Source organism: Pygoscelis adeliae, unplaced genomic scaffold (genome assembly GCF_000699105.1).
Source record: "Pygoscelis adeliae isolate BGI_AS28 unplaced genomic scaffold, ASM69910v1 Scaffold57, whole genome shotgun sequence".
In the NCBI taxonomy this organism is placed as follows: Eukaryota; Metazoa; Chordata; class Aves; order Sphenisciformes; family Spheniscidae; genus Pygoscelis; species Pygoscelis adeliae.
This window is the reverse complement of record NW_008825615.1, coordinates 14,718,509-14,743,659: the sequence shown is the minus strand read 5'-3', so window position 1 is coordinate 14,743,659 and position 25,151 is coordinate 14,718,509. Positions and strand designations below refer to the sequence as shown.

Sequence of the window (25,151 nt, the reverse complement as noted above, 5' to 3'; positions counted from 1 at the left end):
TGTGGTAGCAGTTTGAGTTAAGCATCATGCTATCGTAAGAAAAAGATAAACTTTTAGAAATGTAGATGTGTATTGCCATAGACTAGAGCCAATGGATTAAATAGACATGAAGAAAGTTGTGTGAATAGTTAGTGAAGATAAATTATCAGGAGAATAAGCTGCTTTATATATCAGATTATTTCCCATGCTGTGGTCTGTGGAAAACTATTCTTTGTGTACTAAGATTCTCTCTACATGTACCCTCTTGTTTCCACTCTAAAAGAAAACACATGGTTCTTATGCTGAACTATATATTCAAATATTCTGTGTTAAACAAAGGACACAAACATTTCCTTAATTCTGCAAAGCCAAGTGTTTTCGTGTTGAAACATTCCTTAAGTCTTTTCCATCTCACTAACTTGTCTTTCCAAATTCAGTTTGCATTGCAGTGTGGAAGAATCATCACATGCGGACAGTTACCAACTATTTCATAGTGAATCTTTCTCTGGCTGACATTCTGGTCACAATTACTTGTCTTCCAGCAACTTTAGTAGTGGACATCACAGAAACATGGTTCTTTGGGCAGCCTCTCTGCAAAGTGATTCCTTACTTACAGGTATTATTTTACTGTGCTTGTGTACACATTACCCATGTTACGAAAAAGAGAAAAAACAATAGCATCTTCCTAATAGTGATAATCTGATGGAAGTCTATCTCTGCCACTGAAGTAGATATCTCAGGGTACATGCTAAGGATTAAAGGACTGTTCCCCTTGTGAATATGTTTATGCTTAATAAATATTGTTCTTGGTCTATCTGATTGTTAGACTTGGGCAATACACTTTCTGGAACATTTGTCTGATACTCTTCACTTTCTGTGATCGTTTTTAATCATTCAGAAGGGATATAATGCAATAAAAATGTCTGTAAATAGAATTACAATCATTTATACTATGTGTGTGAGGACCTAAACGCTACACAAGTGTCCAGGACAGAGAATCCGAACTTCTGAAGGGAGTCTGGGCTTTCTTATGTGTTTAGTGACTTACTTCACATTCTTTAGAAACAGTCAAAGTATCCAGGTTCAGTGGGAGCCGATCAGATTGTCTGCCTGAAGCATTAATTGCTACCACTCATTTACCAGTGGACTTAATTGGTTATGAGATCATTTGCATCAAAATGATTGACAAACACCTTTTCTAAGAATAGCTGGTTAGACAAACTGACTGGGCATACTAGAATGACAAGTGCTTGGCCTTTCAGTCATTATAAATCGAAAGAATTAAGCAGAACTCTGAACATATGCAGGTGATCAGCTCTGTGCCTCCAGGACTATTTATATTTTCAGCAGGTACCTGTATGGCTGAAGAGCCACATTATCAAGGGCAACAGCTCTCCAGCAGGTGTGTCCTCTACTCGATACAATAAAAACCACAGAATTTTTTTCAAAGCCTCCATTCTAGTGGAAGAAAATTTGAAGAGAAAGTGAAACGATCACCTAGTGTACAGAGTGAAAGAGTAAAACCAAAACGATAGGTTATTTCCTGTACTGAATAGAAGGTAATAGTAATAATAACTTAGTTTGCCTTAAGCTGATTATTGTTGGGTTTTTTTTCATGAGATCCTGAATTTCCATTGTTCCTGTGAAAACTGAAAAGCCAAAATGAGACACTGGTATCCAAATGCAACATAGAAAACAAACAAACAAAATTGTTCTACAAAGAAAAAAAGATCTAATTATTTGTCCAATGTTTTAAAAGTAGTTTTTCAGATAAAGTTTTGCAAATTCTAAGTCGCATAAATTCGCTCTTTCAGAATTTGACCCTGCTACACCTGCTCAGTTTGGGTAGCATCCTAATCTGTGAATTGTCCTGTTGATTCTAGCGGGACTACAGCAGATGAGGATATCTGTTGTAATTCTGTAAGAAGTGATTTTAAAAAGAGTTTCTCTGGGAATAATTTCTATTTAATAATTGCAGATAAAGAGCTAACTATGTTGAAAATAGAAATAATTTTTAAGACTGGGAAAAATTACAATAAATTTTTAAAGCTTTGAAAAAAATTACATTTACATTTACATAATATTTCCTTTTCTTTAGACAGTTTCAGTCTCTGTGTCTGTACTAACACTCAGCTGCATTGCTTTGGATCGATGGTATGCAATTTGTCACCCTTTGATGTTTAAAAGCACAGCCAAGCGAGCAAGGAACAGCATTATAATCATCTGGATTGTGTCCTGCATCATAATGATTCCTCAGGCTATTGTTATGGAGTGCAGCAGTGTGTTCCCAGGATTAGCCAATAAAACCACCTTGTTCACAGTGTGCGATGAGCACTGGGGAGGTGAGTGTGTCATTGACCATAAAGACTGAATTTGTACTGCTGTTAAGTAGTAAAAATATCAGGACATATTAATATGCAGTCAAGTTGTATAAACATATCACAAAATGTTCTTAATTATATAAGCTTTCCTAGAACTACCATTTTTCAAATACTGTGAAATCCTATTTTCTTTTGTATTGCTAAGGCTTGAAGTACATTTGAAACCAAGTTTAAATGAATGAGGCTGGGTTGTGTTTTGACCGTGTTAATGTTTCCCAGAGGGTACAAATGTTCCCACCTTTAAATGCTTATGCTTATATAATTCTGTGATCGATGGACATTGCAGGTTTACAAAGACTTCAGTATTTAGCCTTAAAAAATAACTACACGAGAACAGAATTTCTCTTTACCTGATGTATTGCTTTTGCTAATTGCTGATATTTGACTAGTCTTTATAGATATCTCCTGGAACTCCAATCCAAATTGCATGTCATTACAGAATTTACAGAGACGTCATCAATATGGGGTAGCGAGTTAGTCTACAATTTGAAATTTGCCACGGACAAGATCATTTAAATAACTTTGTAAATGTAATCAGTTACAAATGATTCTATCCAAGAAGTGTAATTCCGCCTTTCCAGATTAACTTTGAATCTAACTTGTTCTGTATTTGAATTCAGCTGTGAGAAGCCACAAGGAGTAACTACTCCTTGTAGTTGTCAGGGAGTAACTACTTGTATTTTGTCTCCGTTCACAGCAAGCGGTGTTAGCCACCCACCCGAATGGTTAAGACTCAACTCTGGTGGGCCTTGGCATAACTCCAATGCTAATAGAGCGTATGAGTTACATGCTGTGACTCTGACACTGGATATAATGACCATCAGTAATACCATTATTCACACACAGGAAAATAAAGCCAGGTTTGCCAAAACATATAACTAGAAGGTGCCTGTTTAATAGCCTCGAGTCAGACTAAAACACTATCAGATTCTCTCCCAGAGCTGTCTCTGTAGAAGATTCCAGTCCTGTGAACAATTAAGATAAAATACAACTGGATCACCTGTACTTAATTATCATGATAAATTAGCTTAAGCAGCTTGAACTGCTGAGGGCTCTTCCATGTGCTGTTTTGGAAGTTCCTCCCCTGCTAACGGCCTCTGCAGGGCCACCAGGGGATTAATGAGAAGACATTGGCTATCACATTCCCTGTTCTTTATCTCCTTCATCCCGGTTAGTCTTCTGGGACAAGGCAAGGGGGCAGAGATGGCCATTAGCTAGCAGGCACTTATTGCAGACAAAGATGTGCTGGAAGTTTGTAGGTTAGAGGAAGTCTCTGTTAAGCTATGAGTATTGTACTTGGTGTTACATTGGAGAGGACACATCTGCTCTTTACTTCTAGTATTCTTTCTTCATCTGCGAATAGTTTTGTATCCCCATCTGCTGCTGGATGCTGCAGTATTTATGTGACTATTTTCTTTCACAGCGTTCACTCCTAGTACAATCTGTGTCCACTCATTTTGGCTGCAGAACTCATTATCCGTGCCTTCATCACTTCAAGGTTAGATCTGCAGCAAAGATTCTTTTAATCAACCTAGGAAATGAAAATGACGTAGTTAATTAATTAGGGAGTCAGGAGAGCATTTCATCGGGGAATGCAATCTCAAAATTTCCAGATCTGCATTGGCCACTTCTTGATTCCCAACAGGAAAGTGTTGCTTTTGAACTATAGAGTCTGTAGTAGCCTTGGAACTATTTTAAAGAGTGCCTCTCATTCAGTGCTGTGCTGAAGTAGTTGCAGCCCACAGATATGCCTGAGCTGAAGCACCCATTATACAAAAGAAAAAAAACTCCCACGTGTTTGCAAGACTCTACTCCTATGGAGGTATTTGTCAAAAATGAAATCAACTGATCTTCAGGTTATGCTGTGAGCCTTCATTTGGGTGTTTGGAGAGGTAGAAAGGGCTATAACAAAGGCAAGTAGATGTGCATAGAATTACATTCGTTTTGTTTGTGGCTTCAGAAATGAAGTGCAAATGCTCTAAAATGATTTTTTTTCTTTTTTAATTTATATTAAGCATGAAATGAAAATAATTTTACATTAAAAATACGTTAAAGTTTTCTGAAATGGGAAGCTTTTCATTCCACTGAAAGGTCACAGTCCAATTTTTATCCTGCTGCCTTTTTAAGGAATTATTTTTCTAATGATAATGCACCATCATTGCTAGTTATTCTGCTGGTGCATTTCAGCTATTCATAAAAAATAATCCTCTCCACTTTCTAATAATAGCTTACTATAGTAACTTGAGAGAAGTACCTTTCTATGCACTAAGTTACAAGTAGGTTGCTCAAATCATGGAATGACTTAGTAAATGTAGAGTTAACCATATATTATCAATGAGTATAAAATATAATATATACACATACCTTAATATCCCTTTCAGACTATGGAGAATAGAGCGTCATTAGCTACAAATAATTTCCATTCAACTGAAAATGTCTAAGGACACTGAGTTGGGCCAAAGCATAGAAGATGCAGTTTTTCTACTGAAAACCAGTGTTTGAAATCACAAAGGCCCCCAAACAGAAGAACAAAAGAACATGGATAACAGGGCAGCAGTTTGAAAAGACTGGTGAGCCTTGAGGCTGGAAGAAAGAATAAAGAGCTAATATTTTCAAAGAAAATAGTTGCATTTTTGTTGGATTTTGTTTTGCCTTTTTTGACTATGGGAATATCAAGGGTCAAAGAAAGCTAACTAGGAGGAGGTTGAAGGAGAAAGAAAATCATGTTCCTACAAATAAGCTATATTTGCAAAGAGAAAGTGGAGATGTAGATACTGCACACACACAAAAGACCCTGAGCAAATCCTATAGGAGAGTCAATTTGGAGGAAATGGATTATATTTGGGTGTTTACTCTTTGTTTAGAACTGCATATAATTTGTGCTGTCTAAAATTAGGGTATGTCTGATGAAATCTTTGCAGAGCATCGTGTACACCGTACGTCCCAATGATGTTAAACTGTGGATTGTCAAGGTTGGGACTACAAAAAGGGGGTGCTTCATGACACTTTCCAAAGTGTTTTGGAAGTCTATTCTAATTTTGGGAGCTCAGGGCCACTGAAACATGAGGTGCTACGGAGGACTAACGGGAATCCATGTCCAGGAAAATGTCAGAGATGCCAAAGCAGGATACAGCACTGTACCCTACCCAGACTTAGGTCCAGCTGCTGAAATCCATACAAGTCTGATGAGTGTCTGGAAGGAAGGTCTGATCAGCACTGTGACACTTGCGCTCCTTAATGGTGAACAAATAGTGGCCACCCTGACTAATAAGATTTCAAGCATGCTGTTGGAGAGTTGCCAGTGACTGCAAATGGAGCAGTAGTTCAGCCTAAAACAGCGCTCAATTTCTTTTTAATTGCTTCTGGCGTTCCTGAATATAAAATTCATTGCCAATTCTAGGCTGAGGGTTTTTCATTTCGAGTACTGTCTAATAACAATATTTTATTTGGGAATGCAGAAGGATCCAACATGTGACCTACTCAGGCTCACTTAAGGAGCCCGTGTTGGCCACAGTTCTATAATGGTCTGTAATTGCTATGTGCTGAATTTGATGATAAAGTGCCAAAATAAAAGAAACGTATATTAAAATGAGTTCACCATGTGTCCAAGTCAGCTAAATACATTCTCTTAGAGCTGTTCACAAAAAGAGTGTTAGCCAAAGTGCATTAGCCAACCCCTTTGCAAATGATAAAAAGAATATGGAGATAATCCTTTCCCAAAACTACATGGGTGAATGGAAACAAAAGGAAGACTTTGTGTTTCATTTCCTCTTAGACTACTCATAAAATAGTACAAAACCATATTGTATTAATTCTGGAAAACAAATAGCTGGAAATTGCATTATTACATGAAGGTTTATACATCCTGTTTATCAAAGTGTTTGTAATTTAAGGAAAAACTTGTGGGACATTTTAATGCAGAAAGAAGTCAGAATATTGTTAATACTAAAATTATGCTTGGTGTTATAATGAATTGATAATTCAAGCATAATATATCAGGTTTGAAAATGTCATTTTAGTATTAGCTAACTGTAAGTACTCTGACATAGGAACAGTTTGGAGAGGACTGTGTTGTGTGGGCAAATTTTCTCTACTATGGACACCCACTTCCTAACATCCCTATTTAGTAAGATTTATTCTAAAAGTATACTCTTTTAGCTGCATTGCTTCTTCACATTGGTGACTGCAAAACCTCATAGGTATCTTCCTGAGACTAGGAAACCTGGGAACTCTGTACCGATGCTCAACAAACTTGATAGTCTTGTTGTTTTTCCCTATTCTTAGGGAAGATGTCACGAGTACCAGTTTCATTATGCACCTGTGGCTTAAGGGAATATTTAATTTGCTAGACATATCAAAACCTTCCGAGTCCGGGTTGTTTTCAGTTTGTATACATATGTATATGTATATGTGTATGTATATATGTATTTACACAAATATAGTAAAATTCTGGCAAAAATCCAGAAGCTGGATTCAGTCTTCTGCCTCCTTGCTTCATTGAACAACAGTCTGGGACTGGAACACAGTGCCGAGAAGGAAGCTTTAGAAAAGTTTAACATTTGTGTAATAACCCCTGCAGCAGACTGAAGGCAGCTTGTTATGTGGATCTCAGCGCAGTCCAATCCCTGTGACCACCTGTTTGCTTTTTGTCCCCCCTCTCTTTTCAGCAAAATAGCAGCCAGTGATGTGAGAATCATTAATTTCTTCTTAAACAGATAGTTACTCCAGCTAAGAACGATCTCCCTGCTGTCCTGAAGCCCATTAAGTGACCATGGAAGGCAAAGACAGTTATCTCCTCTTCTGCTTGGCTAGTCAGGCAGCTGATATATCACCAGGACCATAGACTGATTGATGTTCTCATTCAAGGAGCCTGGAACTCACTCACTTGATAAATGAATGGTATCCCAAACCAGCCCTTCCTCCTTCTTGCTTCTGTGACTGTCAAAACAGCTTTAAAGCTTTTCTTTGGCTTGAGAAGCTAAACAGAGTCATGCTTCTTAGGGAAAAGTTCTACAAAGGGCCTTGCCCTGAGTGGAGGAGGGACAGGTTTCCTTTGATGTTTAGCAGCTGGCACTTTCCAGGTGGCTAAACTTCAAAGGCAAGTGTTAGGATCTTCCTCCAACCTGGTCCGCCAGTTCTTTGTAGATAGCTAGGCTCATTTAATGTTTCACTTTACTTGGAATGCCAAATTGGAAGCCATAAACTCCAGATGGCCTTTTAAATATGTACCGTCCTTCTACCTGAAAGGGGCCTGGCTGCCTGTAGAGCATTGATGAGGCAGGTGGCACCTCCTTCTGAGCAGAAAGAATGTACTTTCAGCTCTGACCTCCCATGATCCCAGTAAGTCACGTTACTCCAGTTTCTCCTTAATCTCTCCACCTGTGAAGCATGCATGTCGGTTATTTCCCTGGCTGACAGGATTGCTGTGAGGCTGCATTTTCTTGAATGCAAAAACAAGTTTGAGATCATCAGTTAATACACAAACCCAGGTTATCACCAATTATACAAAACCTGCCCCAAATGGTCTGCATCCCCCAGGGACGTTGACAAGAGCTAGTAGCTGCAGCTGCTAGTTAAGAGTTGGTAAGTTGATTTGCTAGAGGATCTTAGAGCAAGTAAGGAGCCAAATGCTGCTCATCTGAATTTTTTGAACCCCAATCTATCAAAGCTGTCAATTGTCAATGGCAACGTCTCTATTACCTTTGCTAGCAATGAACATGGGCTGGATTTTGCTATAGCAAGTTTCTGTTTCCCTGATACTGATTTTTTTCTGACCGGTGAACCAGCTGGCACTTTCAGGCCCAACACTGAGTGTGGTATTGCTCGAGTCCGGCTTTGAGGGTGAGCCTGGAGCTGACATGATGGTGTACTCCTCCCTGTTATGAGAGTTATGGGCCAAGTCTTTGTATCTCCCTGTCTAATCAAACTCTCAGGGATTCTCCTGGCATGCAAAGGGACCTCTTGTTTGATAGGGTCTGCAATCTCAGTCACTTTAAGAGGCAGAAAATAAGTTTGACTCACCAACATTTTGATCTCATTAAACCCTTTTTTTCTTTCTTTTTTTTTAATTAATTCTACAATCAATACAGTTCCAGTTGCAGATCTTATCATCCTAAAACATTCGGAAATTCTGGAAATTCACATAAACATTCCTTCTTTACTCTAGCCAAAATGCAATGCTTAGGATTACCGTGCAATCTAACTGCTCATGGAGTGCATAGTTTCTCTTCTGCTACATATTGTCACTCTCTATAATGTTCATTCCTTTTCTGAGGCCGTCCATAAATGTGAAGCTGTAATTAATATCAACATTTGGTAATACCAAACTACATTTGTTGTTACAAAAGTGAAAGCAACTTTTCCAGGCACTCACTGCACATTCTGCTATAATCTAATGATGAAGCTTATGATTGAGATTCTTAAAACACAATACACTCATAACACCTGTAAGATGTTTGTCTCTAAGCAAATAACATTCATAAGTTGCCTTTTGAAAAGACATACACAGGAAACTAGAACACAATAGTAGCAAACTCATTATTGTTAAAGCTGAGTCAAAAATAATCTTGGAAATTTCCTAAGTTTAGAGCACATGACTGAATTAATTCTATTTTTTTAATGTAATCATAATAATAAGTCACTGTCTTAATCATGTTTATTCTGCTACCAAAAAGTGGTTTAAAAATGTCTGTCTCTCCTCCCATCAGCATCCTGTGTGCTGTAGTCTACATTCTCTGTTTATCGGTGAGAGACTGCAATTTACTCAGGGATACGTAGTAGTCTTTGCAGAATTAAAAGTAAAGACAGTTACAAAACCTGTTAAATACGTCAAAGATGAGGTAGGTTGGATAATTAGTTAGCTGTTGTTAGATAATGAAATTTTCTATCTTTCACTGATTTAATGAAAAGCAAAACTTCTTAAGACTTCATACCTAAAGTAATAATGTGATATGCAAGCAATGATGTGATGTAAGAGATGCTTAGGATAAAAGCATGCTTATAATAGAAACAGAATGTATATAGAAGTGATTAAAAAATCAATCCTGACCATAATATTATTGGATACATCTTCCATTATAACCTATCATGTTTGAAAAACACCTGCATATCTATGTGAATAATTTGGCTTAAAGTGATTTTGAAATGTATGTATATTTAAATGCACTTTTCCTATTTGAATTCTCTTTCCAGCTGAGGTTTACCCCAAAATGTATCATACATGCTTTTTTCTGGTAACATACATGGCACCACTGTGTCTTATGGTGTTGGCCTATTTGCAAATATTTCGAAAGCTGTGGTGTCGCCAGGTAAGTCACTTGTCACTAGCTCTATTTGCTTGCTGTTTGACTATTTGCAGATTCCTGTGTACAACCTTCTTCTCTGTATGCTCCATGTTGTCACTTAGGACTTGGATTTTTACATCCAGCACTGTTACCAGGTTCAGTGACACTGCTGGCTTACAGCCAGCTTGGATAGGCACTGAGATGCATTAAAAAATGAAGGCACTCAGGCTGAATGTAAACCCCTTCTTGCTCACGTCTATGCAGGGCTTAGAGGGAGATAGAGAAAAAGGCAACAGAAAGATTGATTATAGGCAGAAGAAAGATCTCTTCCATTGTATCTGAAATGCTTACCAAAATACCTTAGGTGACCTTATTTATACCGCTAAAATCTCCTGTAGCAGTCAAAAGTTGGGATTGACCTTCTCATTTTGTAAGTAGTCTGTACAATTTTTAATTTTTATTTTTCATTCTACAAAGTCTCAGGTTCGTAGCAGGTCCAATCTGAACAAAAGTTGGACTAGAAAGTCCAACTATCGGAACTGTGAGACTGGAATTGCCTGATGCGAAGCTGGCTGTTATCAGTAACATTTGATGTGAATTATTGACAAATAGTTGGCATGATTTCTAATATGAACATCTGTTTTTTCAAGCTTAAAATTAAAAACACAGGAAAGAAAACAGAAATACTAAACAAAAAAACCCAAGCAAGCAAGCACACAAAGAACATTTGAATTGAAATGTCAAAAATGATGTGAATTTTCAGGAACGTTTTCCCCCTCCAGCAATTCGAAGTGGTGTCAGCTTGAGAATCATTTTCTGGGCATGAACTGTAATCTGTCATGCATCAGTCTATGGTTCTCTCTGCTGTCTTCTGCTTTGTCTGGCATTTATCTATAGCTGTAGTCCTCCACCACCCCCTGCCCTGTCATTCTGTAAAGGACAATAAACTCATCCCATTGAAGACATGATGCAAGATATTCCGTCTCCTGTCCTCTCAAATGGCTCTAACAATGGCTGACATTTCCATAAAGATATGGGCATGAATCATTTCTTTCTCACCATCACATCTGATACCATCCAAATTTGAGGCTGTCCTGGAGCATTTTTCATGCAGTTCAAATTGATCTGTCAGAGAAATCACAAGCAGATTTTAGATTTCTAAATATACATATGTTAAACGGAAAAATCAAATCTTATACTGACAAACATATCTCTTGCAAATAACTAAAATATAGGAAAAACCAAATCTGCTTTAAGGCATTTTGTCATCATCCATACATCATAATAGCAATTATTCTCACTTGTAATCAGATTAGGTTAAACCAGAGTTGCTGTTTATCTTGCTGTTTATCTTTAAATTATTATTTTTACTTTTAACTTCTTACACTTACAAGATCAAATAACAAGATATTTTGAAGGTAAAATTTAACCTTTACAATTTGAGGGGACTCTTCACCAGAACAAAGGCTTTGCTCAGTTAGTTTTGAAATTAAGTTCAGTCTAACATAGCTCTAAGATGCTCTGCACTGCTGAATAGTTACCTGTCCTGTAGCATCCAAAGACCTTATCACCATATTCCTTCTTAACCTTCTCTTCTGTACTTCCTTTACAATCTACCTATTCTCTCAAACTGTCCATTAATTAAGTTAATGCAAAGCAATTGTTCTTAACCTGCACGTAGCTTGAAAATGCTGGTTCAGATTCAGAGCAGAAATTGAATGACTGGAAACAAACCTGGGTTTCCCCCCCGCCCCCCAAGTTGTATTAGCTGGCCTATTTCTTCTTCACAATATTTCTTCTCCCTATGCATCTTGTGTGCTGACAAGGTTAGGATGATCCTTTTTTTTTCCAGTGGCAAAAAGACAAATACTGCTACAGGCTTAGTGCTATCAACGATGTGAAATTACAAATGTCTCTTTTCCTAGCATAGATGATAGCACTATGTATAAGAGGCTGCACTAAGTGAAATTAAAACCACTGCACATCTATTATCAACTGTGACTTGGCTGCAGACATCAGGCATTTTTCTAACTGCAACAGGTGTGCCATAATCAGTCATGTAGAGCAAATGAATGCGGTGCTCTAAATGTATTATTTGATAACAGTTTTAATCAAGAAATCCTGCTGTTTACCAGAACTTCAGTTAAATATAATGATCCTATTGCAAGGTACAATGAGCCTTCCAGATGTACGTGATAGAAAAAACACAGCAAACAGTAGATGCTTTCTATGCCTTACGCTTTTTCTAAAGGTTCTTTTTTAAAATGGAGTGTGTTATGCATGCAAATTTTCAGATGACTAAAGGTAAGATAGATTTACATGCTATTGTCACCGTACTTTGTGCAATAGCTCTTAAAATTACTGATTGTGTACTTCAAGCAGATCTTTGAATATAAGCTTTACAATCTTTGAATTAATGATTCATCTTTGTAAAGACAAGAACAATCATGCCACGAATACCAGGGATTTCGAGTAATTTATTTTAATTATTAGCAAGGAAGTAGTGACTTAGAAGGCTATGTTCTCTTGCGGATTTTAAGTAGATTAAAAGTAACTTCTGAACAAATAAATAGGACTGAATGGACTTATGATGAAAATGTTGATACATAATTTGTGTTATCAAGTTCCATACTGTATGCTTTGATTTACTGATGTCCAAATGCATTGACACTAAAGCCTACCCATATTAATAACTAGGAACCCTACCCATTTTCATTTTGGCAGCTGAAATATACCTTTCCAATCTTTGCAAGTCATTATTACATTTGGAGAGATTTCCTCTGGTTATAAACCCCTTGATAATAATTTGAAGGGATAGAAGAAAGGTGCATAAGAAAATAACTGCAACTTTTAGTACCTGTTTGGACACAGCTAGTAGGCTTTTAGTGAATCATTGGAATTACACAAATTCTCCACAATTATCTCTATAACTGATTCATTACTGAAAAGCAAATATGTGCATTATGCTGGCATGTGTATACTTGTACATACATAATCACAGAATCATTTAGGTTGGAAAAGACCCTTAAGATCATTGAGTCCAACCATAAACCTAACACTGCCAAGCCCACCGCTAAACCATGTCCCTAAGCACCACATCTACACATCTCCTAAATACATCCAGGGACGGTGACTCAACCACTTCCCTGGGCAGCCTGTTCCAATGCTTGACAACCCTTTCCGTGAAGAAATTTTTCCTAATATCCAATCTAAACCTCCCCTGGTGCAACTTGAGGCCATTTCTTCTCATCCCATCACTTGTAATACATTTATGTGTGTTTACATAAATGCATATTTGTAAATGTTTCTGTATACACACACACACACACGCACACACTTCTGAAGTGTTATGCTCCTTAGGTGGTACTGGTTCAGCTATGCATCTGTGGGTATATAGCTCTTCTTTTTTTTTTTTTCCTGATAAAATTCTTGCTGTATTATTGCCTATAATAAGCCCAGGTTGCATGCCAGGTACAGACTGAGGAAAATAGGACTCTTTAGAAAGGTTCTCAATACAAACTCCTGAAGATTTAGCAATATAATATATAGTACAGTGAGATTGTACATTGTGTACAGTCCTACCTTTGATCACCTCTTGCTATTTATTGCTTAAATACCAGAAAAGACCCTTCTACCTGCACACACAGATACAAACCATGTACACAGTCATGGTTTGTAACATTCCTGTAGGAATAGCCATTCACAATTTTGAGCCAAGATAATGTTTCTCTTCATCTAAATTGCATCTAGCTACAATGAAAGCTGGTCACTGATTTCTTCAAGTGAATCTTTGGCATAATCAGGAGGGAGAGATTTGGCTGAATTTCTCTGCTTCCATCTCCAGTTCTTGCTACAATATGGTAACTCAGTATGACTGAAAAGCTTCTGCTTCAGAGTTAGAAGAACAGAATATCAAAGCACCCCTGATAAGCCAGAGTCAGCATCTTAGACAGCCTATTATCTCAGTAGTGCATGGCAAAGCCACATTGCAGTACTACACCCCACAGCTAAGTAGGGTAAATCCCTTGCAATAGGACAGACATGTCCATGTATGAAACTGATACTGCTGATTTCAGCTGAATGGGTGGGAACCTGCAGTAGAGGTAAGTGCAAGGTTGGTTTTTTTTGCTTTATGTCCCTAGAGATGTTAGTGAAAAATAAATGTTATAACGTATCCCCCATTCTGATTCACTGATTTCCTGTTCATTACAACACAACTTTGCCAAAACGTTCCAATAGTTGTAAATCAGGTTTGATGGTGCACACAAATGCTAAATTAAGGGCTTGCCTGTGCAAGGAAGCTATTCACAAAAAAAACCCAAAACCAACATAATAGCTATTCTAGAACAATTCTGAAATGCATGCTTTTATTTTAGAACAAGTATTCCCTTTTTAGCTTTTTTTCTAAATAAATATCCAAAATTTCATTCTTTTCTGGTCAGTTTGTGTGGATAGGCCCTAATTTTTAAAAAGGTACAATAGACAATTTGAATTTTGCAAATGCTTTTAAACATGAATTATTTTACATTCATGAGACTAGTCACCCTGCAGACAATTGCACTATGCATGAAAAAAACTATATTTCTACCCAAAAGGTTTTCATAATGTATAACATTGAAAACATTATGTCATTGTAATAGAGTTCTCTGAGAAAGTCCTTGCCATCTGTAGCCTTTCACATTTCGCTTCAGGCAGGAAATAATTTTGAAGAACTGAAGCAAAATTGCTTTATTTGGCTTGGCTTATGTGAGGGCACAGAAAACAAAAACCAAGATTTTTTTTTTAATAGCATGGTGCTACATCTACCCCTTGCAAGGTGTGTTTGGCTAATCTAATTCTTCCTGTGTCTTGGCACTCTTCCATGATTCCCCTCTATTCATCACTGTATATACATTCAGTTTTGAAGAGCTTTGCAGGGAGATCCACACTTCAGCTGTGATTTCTGTAGCTGCTTCGCTGTCATCTAGATTGCATATTTGGAAGTTTTATGGCACTTAAAACTGTGTAGGCTTTAAATTCTTGTTTTCCAATGCTGAAAAGCTGTTTAGTATCTTAAATTAGCAGCATATTAATGGATAAACTACTCTGTCATACAATAAAACATTGTGTAGAACTTTATAGCAACACAATTGCAGTAGTAGGGTTGATAAGTGTGATAGTCTAAAGAGACAAGCAAGGCAAGGCATTTGGGAAGTAAAGACAATTTTAATACATCGGTTGATATATTGGGATAAAACGTGATTTTTTATGCAGACCTTCAAGTGTGTCTGAAATCTGGTTTGTTTCTTCCGGCTACATCAATTAATTTAATAAAAAAGAATACTTCTCCCTGCAAGCTTACATTGTGTATGTCAACATCTCTATTTTTCTTGTTACAACTACCCACAGTTCCTAGTTTTTCAAAGTGTCCCTTACTTTGTCTTTTTTAGATCCCAGGAACTTCTTCTGTTGTTCAGAAAAAATGGAAGCCTCTGCAGTCCTCAGCACAGCCCCGGGGGCAGGGACAATCAACAAAGTCAAAGATTAGCGCTGTGGCAGCTGAAATAAAACAGATTCATGCAAGAAGGAAAACAGCACGTATGCTAATGGTTGTCCTCCTGGTTTTTGCACTTTGCTATCTACCAATTAGCATCCTCAATGTCTTGAAAAGGTAAAGTTTATCCCAAAATATAAACACTTGGTAAAGCTTTCTGTCAAAAAAAAATCCTCTGTTACTAAATTCCTTTTCTTCTGGCAGATACTTTTGAAGGAGAAACTTACTTATTTCATGATAAAGAAATTGAAAATAATCATACACTTGCAAGAAAAAAATATATCTAACCTATCCATAGTATTTGAACTAAAGGCCAGATTGTGGAACCCTTATTAGCAAGCTCTTCCTCATGAAAATGATCTAGCCTATCTCCTCATTAAAACCTGTCATTTACAAGGGATTACACCTTGTTTGCTGTAAATGCACCCATGGAAGCACATTTACCTAAAGCAGCAGCTGAAGGTTAGCAGGAGAGTGTCGTGTTGTGGCTTGGCCCTAGGGACTGTGAAACGCTGGGTTCAAACCCAAGCCCCGTCATGTACAATTTTGAGACCTTAGGCTAACCCTTTAGTTTGCCTATGAAGCTTTGTTTTACTTATTTGCCCTTTTCTCTCCTTTTCATCTGAGACATAATTGTTTACACTCTGGTTTTTGTACAGTGCCTGACAGGCTAAGGCTTTGATATAGTTATATCTCATGAGACCTCTGGAATACCGATAAATAATGACATATAGCAGAAGATTTGAATACCCTAAAAAAGAACCAGCCTTTTATTGGTGTTTGAGGAACCTTTTAGTTTTTAAGGAATAGTTTCAAGTTGGATATGAAGGCTTAAATACATCCCACTCAATTCTGGCACTTTTCTGAGGCCTGATTTAAGTACTTTTCATCTTCAGGTCCCTTAGTAAGCCATGTGGAGAGAAAGAAGTATTTCTAGAAGGCAGTTCAGGCCACCTGCAGTCTGAACCACAGAGGAATTACGCAGGCTGCCTCGACTGCAATAGCAGAGTAGGCCCATAGTTAGATTTTCGCTTAAATGGCAAAAGTTAGGTGTAAGGAATCTGGGCAAAGCAGGTTTCTCTGGAGGACAGAAGCTGCTACCGCGGCCTCAGTTTTAGGGCTAGTTCAGTGCCTTTCCAGTTCCAGACCCCCTGTTTATTGGAGAGTGGACCTAGAGCAGGGAACCTCAATGACATGAATAGGTCAAAAGCATCTTTTCGTGGCTTATCTGACACCAGTTGACTTTGGTTACTTAACAGAAGTCATGCATCTGCACCATTGCAAACTAAAGTACTGACGGTTTCCTGTCTTGTGCTAAACCACCAAGACAGGAGGCTGAGGAGTGGGGCGAGGACTTTATTCTCTCAAGAAAGCGAGCACTGTTGAATCAGCTTTTCTGTGATACTGCAAATAGGTCACCAGAGATAAAATTAGGCTAGAAGTTGCCAAATCCTTTTATATGGTTTCTAATTTTGCCATCCTTCAGGTTTGCTTTTCTTTTTCTGTAGGGTTTTTGGGATGTTTAATCATGCTGATGACAGAGAAACTGTATACGCTTGGTTCACGTTCTCACACTGGCTTGTATATGCAAACAGTGCAGCCAATCCTATTATTTATAACTTCCTCAGTGGTAAGTTACAGTTACCTAGAATTCAAGTTTGATGCATAGTTTGAATGTAATGAGCCATAGCAAATAAGATTAATGACCGTGTAACATCAGTCCAGCTCCTCCGGTGGGAGCTAGATCCTCTTCTTGGAACAAGTTGCCTGAAGTATCCCATTACCTTCAGGCTATCTACCTATAACTAAACTAAACAGTGCCAGGGCCCGAGTCCAAGTGCTTGAATTTGACTGTCCGTGCCATTATTTTGGTAGAGAAGTCCCTGGCATGATTTTGGTCTGAAACAATTACCGTTCCCCTAAAAAATCCCTGGATACTGTCTGGGAGGTAGCACAGGCCAGGGGCTGTCCCCAGTTGGCATTTTATATGCAGGTATTGGGTTTTGGAGGCTGTGAGTCTTTAATCGTACTTGCATGACCAGACTGTGCCAACTAAGTTCAAGGCCAAAGAACTGGCCAGGATGCTGTTTACTTCCTAGTATAGATTTGTCTTAGTTTGTATTTGTCTTATTTGGCTATGGACAGCAGAATCAAGACTTAAACTGGTGCTATTGCAGCTAAATACAGGGAGGCAAAAGTCTGTTGATCCTCACTACACATTTCCCCACTGTAGTTTTTTTGTGGTGTGTAGTGTGAGGATGATTTGAACAATTTACTCTGAGCCCCCCAAAAGCAGACTAATGGGCTGTCGAACACTTTGAATCTTCTTTCAAAATGTATTCAAGAATGAAATACAAATTAGCCATGCCCTCTCATTTCACGTGTCAAGTAATGATTCAGTCATTTAAGCCTACGATTGCTCCATTACTTGTTTTTTTAAAATATGTTGTTAATCAGCAGACTCTCCATGACATGATTTCATAAATCATTGTAGTTTGTCTATTCTGTCTAGCCAAGAATAATTTAGGTTTCATACCATACCTCACATATCTTCTTACAAAGGTTATGTTTTTTCTGTCTTTCTCCAAGATGTTGAAATTGTGATTTCCTACTTCTGCATTAGAAGAACATCTGGGTGTTTTGGGTTGGTTTTGCTTTAGGTAGCTGCTTTTTTCTAATCTATAAAGTTTGTTGAAACACGGTTTATAGTACAATTTTTTCATGAGTCTTTTTTGTGGTTGACAGGGAAATTCAGAGAAGAATTTAAAGCAGCATTTTCTTGTTGCATCTTTGGCATTCGCAGTCACCATGATGAACGGCTCACCAGAGGTCGTGCCAGTACAGAGAGTCGGAAATCCTTGACCACCCAGATCAGCAATTTTGATAACGTTTCAAAACTTTCCGAACATGTTGTATTGACCAACATAAACACACTTCCAGCGAATGGTACTGCACCTATTACCCACTGATAGTATACTTGTCCCTATGTCTTTTGATGGTGTGGAAGTAAAATTTAATTGTGTGTACAACAATATTTGAATCTGAGGACAATGCAATGAGAGAAAGGTGTTTGCAATTAAGAACTGACTGTAAGAAAAGTAACTTACAAGAAATATTTTATAGAAGATGCTACAACTTTGATTATATATTGATGAAACAAAATTTCGTCTCGTTTATTTCAAAAGTTGAGTTGCAATTGGGGAGGGAGCAAGTTAATCATATTGTATATAAATATTTTCTTTGGATTTCTACTTCTTTTAGACTCCTAAGTAAATAAAGAACAGGTACCTGAAAGTGTGTAAATAATTTTTTTTCTGGAGTTGCAATGTGTTTATAAACAGCTATATTCTACTCAGAGCTAATTCTCTGAAGTTGTGGTCTATTTTATAACAAATATTATAACCAAAATTGAGTGTACATATTGAACTACCTGAATGTCCTTGACTGTTTCAAATTATCTGCTTACCATCCATTCTGCTCTGAGTTGGACTGATCAAATAAGAAATTCACATTAATTTCTTTTCTCACATTTTCTGTTCTCCTTCCTGTTGGGTTATTGTGTGTATTCAGGAACAGCTGGGAAGCCACTCTTGATTTTTCTCCAATACAGGTTGATAAACAAATGAACATGGTCTGAAATGAAAGGCAGAAGTTGTTCAAGCTTTCCCAATTCTGGGCAGACACTGAAATGATTGTGCAATTCCCTAGCTTTGTGAATAGATGGAAAATGGCATATAATTTATTATTTGATATTTCTCATTACAGTATATTTTATATCCCAGCAGGACTTTGCAAAGGACTGCAAGTACAGGATTCATCCCTTCTCTCCTAGGGATGTGAACATTGGTTGTCTAGAAACTATCATCTCAGACACTATAGGCTAGGAATATGTAAGATATATATTGATAACAGAGAAATTGGTATTTCCAAGGATGGCTAATCTGTTCCTAAAATATATATCTAAAAAGAATTAAATAAATTACCTCTGAAGAAGTCTGGTCTTTTCACTTACTATAGAAGGAATGTTTTTTTTCCTGAATTCAGCTTGCTTTTCTCCAGTAGTGTTGCTATTCCTATATGTAAGGCACAAGCAAGGTTACTGCCATGAAACCCAGGTGACAGTGTGGCTGTAGATGACATTTTACTCTATATTGATTATTTGTCATCATTCTCTTCTCCTTGCCTGTCCTGTGCTCAGGCAGGGGGGTTGGACTAGATGATCTTTAAAGGTCTCTTCCAACCCAAACCATTCTATGATTCTGTGATTGACTTGTACACAGGAAGCTGTAGTGCTCTGCTGGTCACAGTGGCATCTGGATAAGGAACCACAGGGCAATTTACCAAATAATGCATATTAAATAAGTAGTAGAACACATTAAAAAAGTTTAAAAGTAAGAAAATCAAGGTTTATGCAGCAGAAATCCCCTCAGACTTCAGTCAAGAAGTCTTCGCTTAAAATTTGCAAGCACAATTTGGAACATTTTCTGGCAGATCATTTTGCTAACAGATCATCATCTGCATAGTGTTCAGGAGTGACAATCACAGCGTGAGCCAGTCAGCTACCTGATACAAACAGTAAAATCATCTTAAAGTCTTTTTTTTTTATCTTACAGGTATCCCAGCTACACTCAGCCCATTGAAATCAGTGGAACTGCATCTCCACATACCAGGGATGAACATGACTTCAAATTTAGATGAAGCTGTGAGGGTTTCTGCAGAAGACACTGCCAACACAGAGAACGTAGAGTGGGACAAATTTGTCCCTAGCATAACTAAACTTACCTCAATGGAGTTACAGCAAGGATGACTTTGGCTCAACACATGTAAGACCACCAGAGAATTGCACATGCTTTTAGCTGTGTTACAGACTACAACAACCGGACAAAGGGATTCCTTCAAAGCAACTGCCTCTCCTATTTCTTCTCAGTCTTACAGAAACCTACTTACCTCAGTATGAGCTAAAGAACATGTCTTTACAGGTCTTTTTAAAGATTGGATTGTTATCATACTTTGTAAATACTGTAGATATTTATTTTTATATATTTTAGATGCTGTGGAATGTTCTAAAATGTATCATATAAAGAACTCTTAAGTATTTGAAAGAAGCCTCAAACATCATTTATTTATATCCTGTTTCTATAAATGAGTGACTTATTTACCAGGAATGCTTACTTATACACTAGTGATATTCTGGAATTACTTTGCACTTCTTTTTCCGCTAATTCACTTGTAGTAAATTCTACGTTCATTATGGAACTTTCACTTCAGATTGATTTCGGGAGATTCCAGGCTACTTTTCTAAGCACAGACATGCTTCTAAGATGTGAACCCAAAGTGCTGCAAGTAACACATGTTTTCATAAGATTACACTAAATAGGCAATTATTTTTTTTCTTCAGACTTGAGTGCCTAAAAAGTAACTACTTAAATAAAACTTACGGGATGCTCAAAGGTGCTATAAGCTCAAAATTCCTACTCAGGCCAATAGGAATAACAAGTGTCAGCACCCCTGAAGGACAGGACAATTTAGCTTTGGTAGCTCCTTTTAGTCCATAATGTCTGCAAGTGTCGCTTCAGAAGACCTCTGAGGATCTTTAAAATAGAAAACATTGGTTATCTTGCTTGCTTTCACGAGTTATCTCTCAGCTGCCATTTAATACTAATGATACAAACAACAGATTTATATACCAAGAAAATATTGACTTTTCAACAATTAAAATAAAATGTTTCTCTCTGGAAATTATAGAGGTGATATCTCATTGGACCCGTAGATCAAGTACTCACCTACCCGTTTTCCATTTATAGGATAAGCTCCCTGGCCTGGGGCTTCCTACCATGCATTGCAGTTTTTCTTCTTAAAGAACGAAGATGATGCATCATTGGAGACTTAGTCTACTAGGGGAATGTGGCCTATTGGTTAGAAAGAGGCTAATCTATAAGAACCTCAGCTACAATCTCCCTGTGGCACTATTCTTGCATTTCAGTTAAGATTTTTCGAAAGGAAGGGTAAGATGGGAGGGAGGACTTGTTTTTCAGTAAAAAGCATTTGGCATAGAAAGCAAACATTCTCACATGTTCAAATGTTTCTGAAAAGCCAATTATTCACAGACAAGGTGTTTTTTTGACTAACTTATGTAAATATTTTTGCTAGGATTTATTTTGACCGAATGTCATGCTGTCTATCACGACAACTATAGTTTTATGAAGTGTTTAATCACTTTATGCTTTAACATTACCCAACAGCTGTTTCACTTGACATTGTTGCAATTACTCCTCGTTTACACTGGTGTAAAGTGAGAGAAAAAAATTTGCATTTCTTTGTATATTAAAGTTTTCTTTTTCTATTAAAAAAGAAAAAGGAGAATATTCTTCTTCTATTAAAAAAGAATAAGGAGAAATACCTAAATGGAAAGAACGTTTAAACATCAAATAAAATCATAGGAATTCCTATATTCCTATGTGTAAGCTTAATTTTTTAGTATAGCTATTATGTCATTGTTATTTCAAGAAAAAATTTTACTTTGTCTCTTCTAAGAAAGGAAAACCCAAATAATTGTGGAAACTACAGCAGGATTTGATTTCATAGCTGTTGCAATTCCTTTGCCATTCGAAGACTATTTTTGCTCTTCAGTCACAGAAAATGTAGTATTCTTAAACTGTGTGGAACAAGGTATAATTTTTCTGTATCATTTGAAATGATTGGAAAAACAGCTGCTGAATTAAAAAATTACAGAAATGGGAGAATGGAATTTGAAAAGTCTTCTAATTTTTTCTTTTGATATAAGTAAATAAAAAGTCAAAAAGTTAAAAACTAGTATAGTAATCTAACTGCAAAGTAATTATCAGTAATCATTTAATTGGGCCTCAACCCACTGCTGAAAAATGTCAATTATGCCAAAATTTTGCAAACCTATACTTTCATTTCAGAAAATGTATTTTTATCTTTTCCTTGAAGAGAGAGTAAGAAAGTAGAAAGTAAACGGCTATCTAAGTAAACTCTGTCGCTATAAAAGGGGAGTATGCACACTTTTCAAACATAAAAGGTCATGGGTGACTGTGGAAGACCAGCAAAATTCTCATGTCTTGTCAGGTGTGTTGCCCAGATCCCTGTGAGATGAACGGGGCGGGGTGGTGGTGGCAATGCTCACGGAAAAACCATAAGTAGCATCTTTCTAAAGGGAGGTTGAATACTACCTGTTAACTCAAATTGTCGTCTTTTTGCTACTACCTTAATGCCAGTGCGATAAATTGTGTTAATCTGAGGTGAGGACACCACTAAAGGTCATCAGCAGTTTTTGACTCCTGCAGGTCTCCTGTGACATGTTAGAAATGGAGGTTCTGGCCTTCATTTTCGTTTTTGTAAGAGAAAAATTTCTCTTTTGTTCTCTTTGTTCTCTTTTCCTATTTTCACTTAGATCCCAAAAATTAAAATGTTCCAACATTCCTAGGAATTTCTCTTAGCCATAACCTTAACTTAACAGTACTTTTTGTGTGGAGAATATAAATAAAATATGAGACATTCATTGACAAATGATTCTGGGTTTTTCTCTGACCAGATTTTTGTTGAGTAAATAGAATATCTTTGAGGCACAAGTGATACAATCAGAGCTTATCCAAGATTTGAAATTCTAAGGATAGGTAGAAAGTGTTAACTAATTCTTGCCAGAGTATACAGTTATCAAGCTAAAGATTGGTTAAATATGGTTATCAAGCTAAAGATTTGGTTATTTTGATGAAAAGATTTTTCATTCAAAAATTTGTTTTTTGAAATAAATATTTTTGATGCAAATATTCATATGTATTTATTTCTTTAGTTTTACAAAATTTGAGAAAAACCATTTTCTCCTTTAGCTCAGATATGTTGTCAGGCATTACTTTGTCATCAGAAAACCTTCATAGGCATTTAAAAATCTGTTTTCTACCTGCGTAAAGTAGTGAAGGGGGTTTGCCAGTTCTAGGACCTTTTACTCCAGAGAGATCCAAATATTTGGATACATTCAAAATAAGCTGGATTTATTTTTGAATGAAAATAATCACTGGGAGTTTTCAGTAAAGATAAACCGAGTAGCGAGCAGTGGATACTAATGGAGATAGAAATGTCTGTGAGAAGAGACAGGGTAAGATTTTAAGAGCAATATGGAATTTAATGCCTTTTGCTTGTGACAGAAATTAAAGCATGTTAAAGAAGCTTCCGGGCTTCTTATCCATCAGAAAAGGTCAGGTGAGGAATGTGCATTTCTTATCCAGTCTATAAATATTGAAAATTATCTGAAAACTGAGCTTTAATTGGGTTTTGTTAACTCTAGCTGCTTTGGTATTCTAATATTTCCACTAGCAACTCAGGAGCATAGAAATGGAGTTCTCATCCCGTTTCTGCTTGGTCATAGCATCATTAGACAGAGTTTAAATCACATCATATTTGTCCCGCATACATAAATTGTTGTGCCACCATCACTCTGGTACTTTGTTTCTCAACATATTTCACAGTCTTGGAGGTGTGACATCCTGACCTTCTCCTTTCCTGTTGTGGCTGTAGTGATAAGCTTGTTCCCTGCAGTCACAATGACTGCAAGATAATTTCTCCCCCTCTCCACCTCCAAAAAGGAAATTTTTTTCCTTTTCTTCTGGACTGCATAGAGAGCACCATCTCATTCTCAGATATTAGCAGAATTGATGCATGCCATTAACCTGGAGAGTGCATTATAGGAAGGAGAGCACACTATACATTAGCTTAACTCAGCCCTCGCTGACATGTAACCTATTGCTGCATGTTACAACGGATTAAGGCCGAGGCAAATTTAGCCTTCCAACCTAAAATTTGTCTCACAGCAAAAATGATATTCATTTCTCAGGTTATTCCCTTTACCTGACAATAAGGTTTTTTTCTGGATGTTGGATATATTGGATGAAATAGTATTTTATTTTATTGCATACACTTTCAAAAAAAAAAAAAAATATTTAGCAATATTGGCATTAAGAGTTTAAATAAGGAATGTAATAAATTAACTAAGTTAAAATCTGAGTTAAAGAAATTAAGAAGTTATACGGAAGATTGAATTTTCCTGAGCAAAACAAAACGCAAAATCTGGACTTTGCTCAAGTTCTACTTTGCCAATAGGGACAGGATTTCACTCACAGTATCTCTATCTCTGCTAGCTATACTGGAAGTTTTAGGATTTTTTTTGTTTTAAGCATTCAAGGACCAAAACCAACTAAAAATGTTCTGTATGGGATAAGCAACTTGCGAAAACAAGACTCATGAGTAGCATGGATAAATCAGTAGGGATCTGTTGTTTACTCCTCCTTCCAATGCAAAAGCAAAGGGCATCCAGTGAAGCCAGCAGGTGTATGCTTGTATGATTTATAGTTTATTTATTTTTTAGTAAGTACCCAAGTCAGCTGCTGACTTTTGTATGGCAAAGTGTTTTTTGTTAAACTCCTGAAGTTGGACCCATAGTCCAGTATGGGTCTAGACTACAGACTAGATCTTTGTTCCTCTGGTCTGCTGTCCAACCTGCTCCATAGCTCCTCTCTCTCCTTAAGAGACCATGATCCTATTCCACATCTGAGATGAAAACAAAGAAATTCACTCCTAAAATGCATTGAAAAGTGCTTACGGAAGATGATCAGACATAGCAACAGGCATTTTCCGGAGCGACTAGAGGCAGCAGCCAAAGACTTGCTGTGTTAGCTTCTCCGGAGATCAAGCGGAACTGAATGCAGAGGGATTGCCAGATCCCGTGGAAAATGCCCAAGCACCACGTCTCATCTCGACGCAGTCCGGCTTAACGGTCATGGCAAAAAGAGCAATGCGAGCAAAGGCTGTAACAATGGCAGCGAAGGAAGCTGGCGGGGCTGGGGGTGAGGGGGGAAGCTTCGTCAGCTGCTCCCGACCGAAAGCGGCGGGCAGAGAAAGATACAGTATTTACATCGGAGGGTGACAGGCCGGCCCCCTCCCGCCCTTCGCCGTGGCCTT

At 37.4% G+C, this 25,151-nt stretch overlaps 2 protein-coding genes across 2 annotated transcripts in view; both read left to right on the top strand.

The window, feature by feature from the left end:
- Positions 1-421: 421 nt before the first annotated feature.
- On the top strand, positions 422-20,275 carry HCRTR2 (hypocretin (orexin) receptor 2). The gene is made up of 7 exons (XM_009333178.1): positions 422-595; positions 2,078-2,321; positions 9,552-9,667; positions 15,073-15,293; positions 16,685-16,806; positions 17,922-18,122; positions 19,790-20,275. The coding sequence occupies exons 1-7, from the start codon at positions 446-448 to the stop codon at positions 19,981-19,983; spliced, it is 1,248 nt and encodes a 415-aa protein (XP_009331453.1). The 5' UTR covers positions 422-445; the 3' UTR covers positions 19,984-20,275.
- A 4,694-nt stretch (positions 20,276-24,969) lies between these two features.
- Positions 24,970-25,151, top strand: part of GFRAL (GDNF family receptor alpha like) — a 24,634-nt gene continuing 24,452 nt past the window's right edge. The window contains exon 1 of the mRNA XM_009333255.1: positions 24,970-25,036. Coding sequence (XP_009331530.1) covers positions 24,970-25,036 — 67 coding nt within the window. The remainder of the gene's footprint in view (positions 25,037-25,151) is intronic.

Bases quoted from the DNA above. Each gene is read 5' to 3' on its own strand.
- HCRTR2 (XM_009333178.1), top strand. From the start codon at position 446: ATGCGGACAGTTACCAACTATTTCATAGTGAATCTTTCTCTGGCTGAC. The intron at 2,322-9,551 runs GTGAGTGTGTCA...TTCTCTTTCCAG, and splicing joins GTGCGATGAGCACTGGGGAG to CTGAGGTTTACCCCAAAATG. The intron at 16,807-17,921 runs GTAAGTTACAGT...TGTGGTTGACAG, and splicing joins TATTTATAACTTCCTCAGTG to GGAAATTCAGAGAAGAATTT.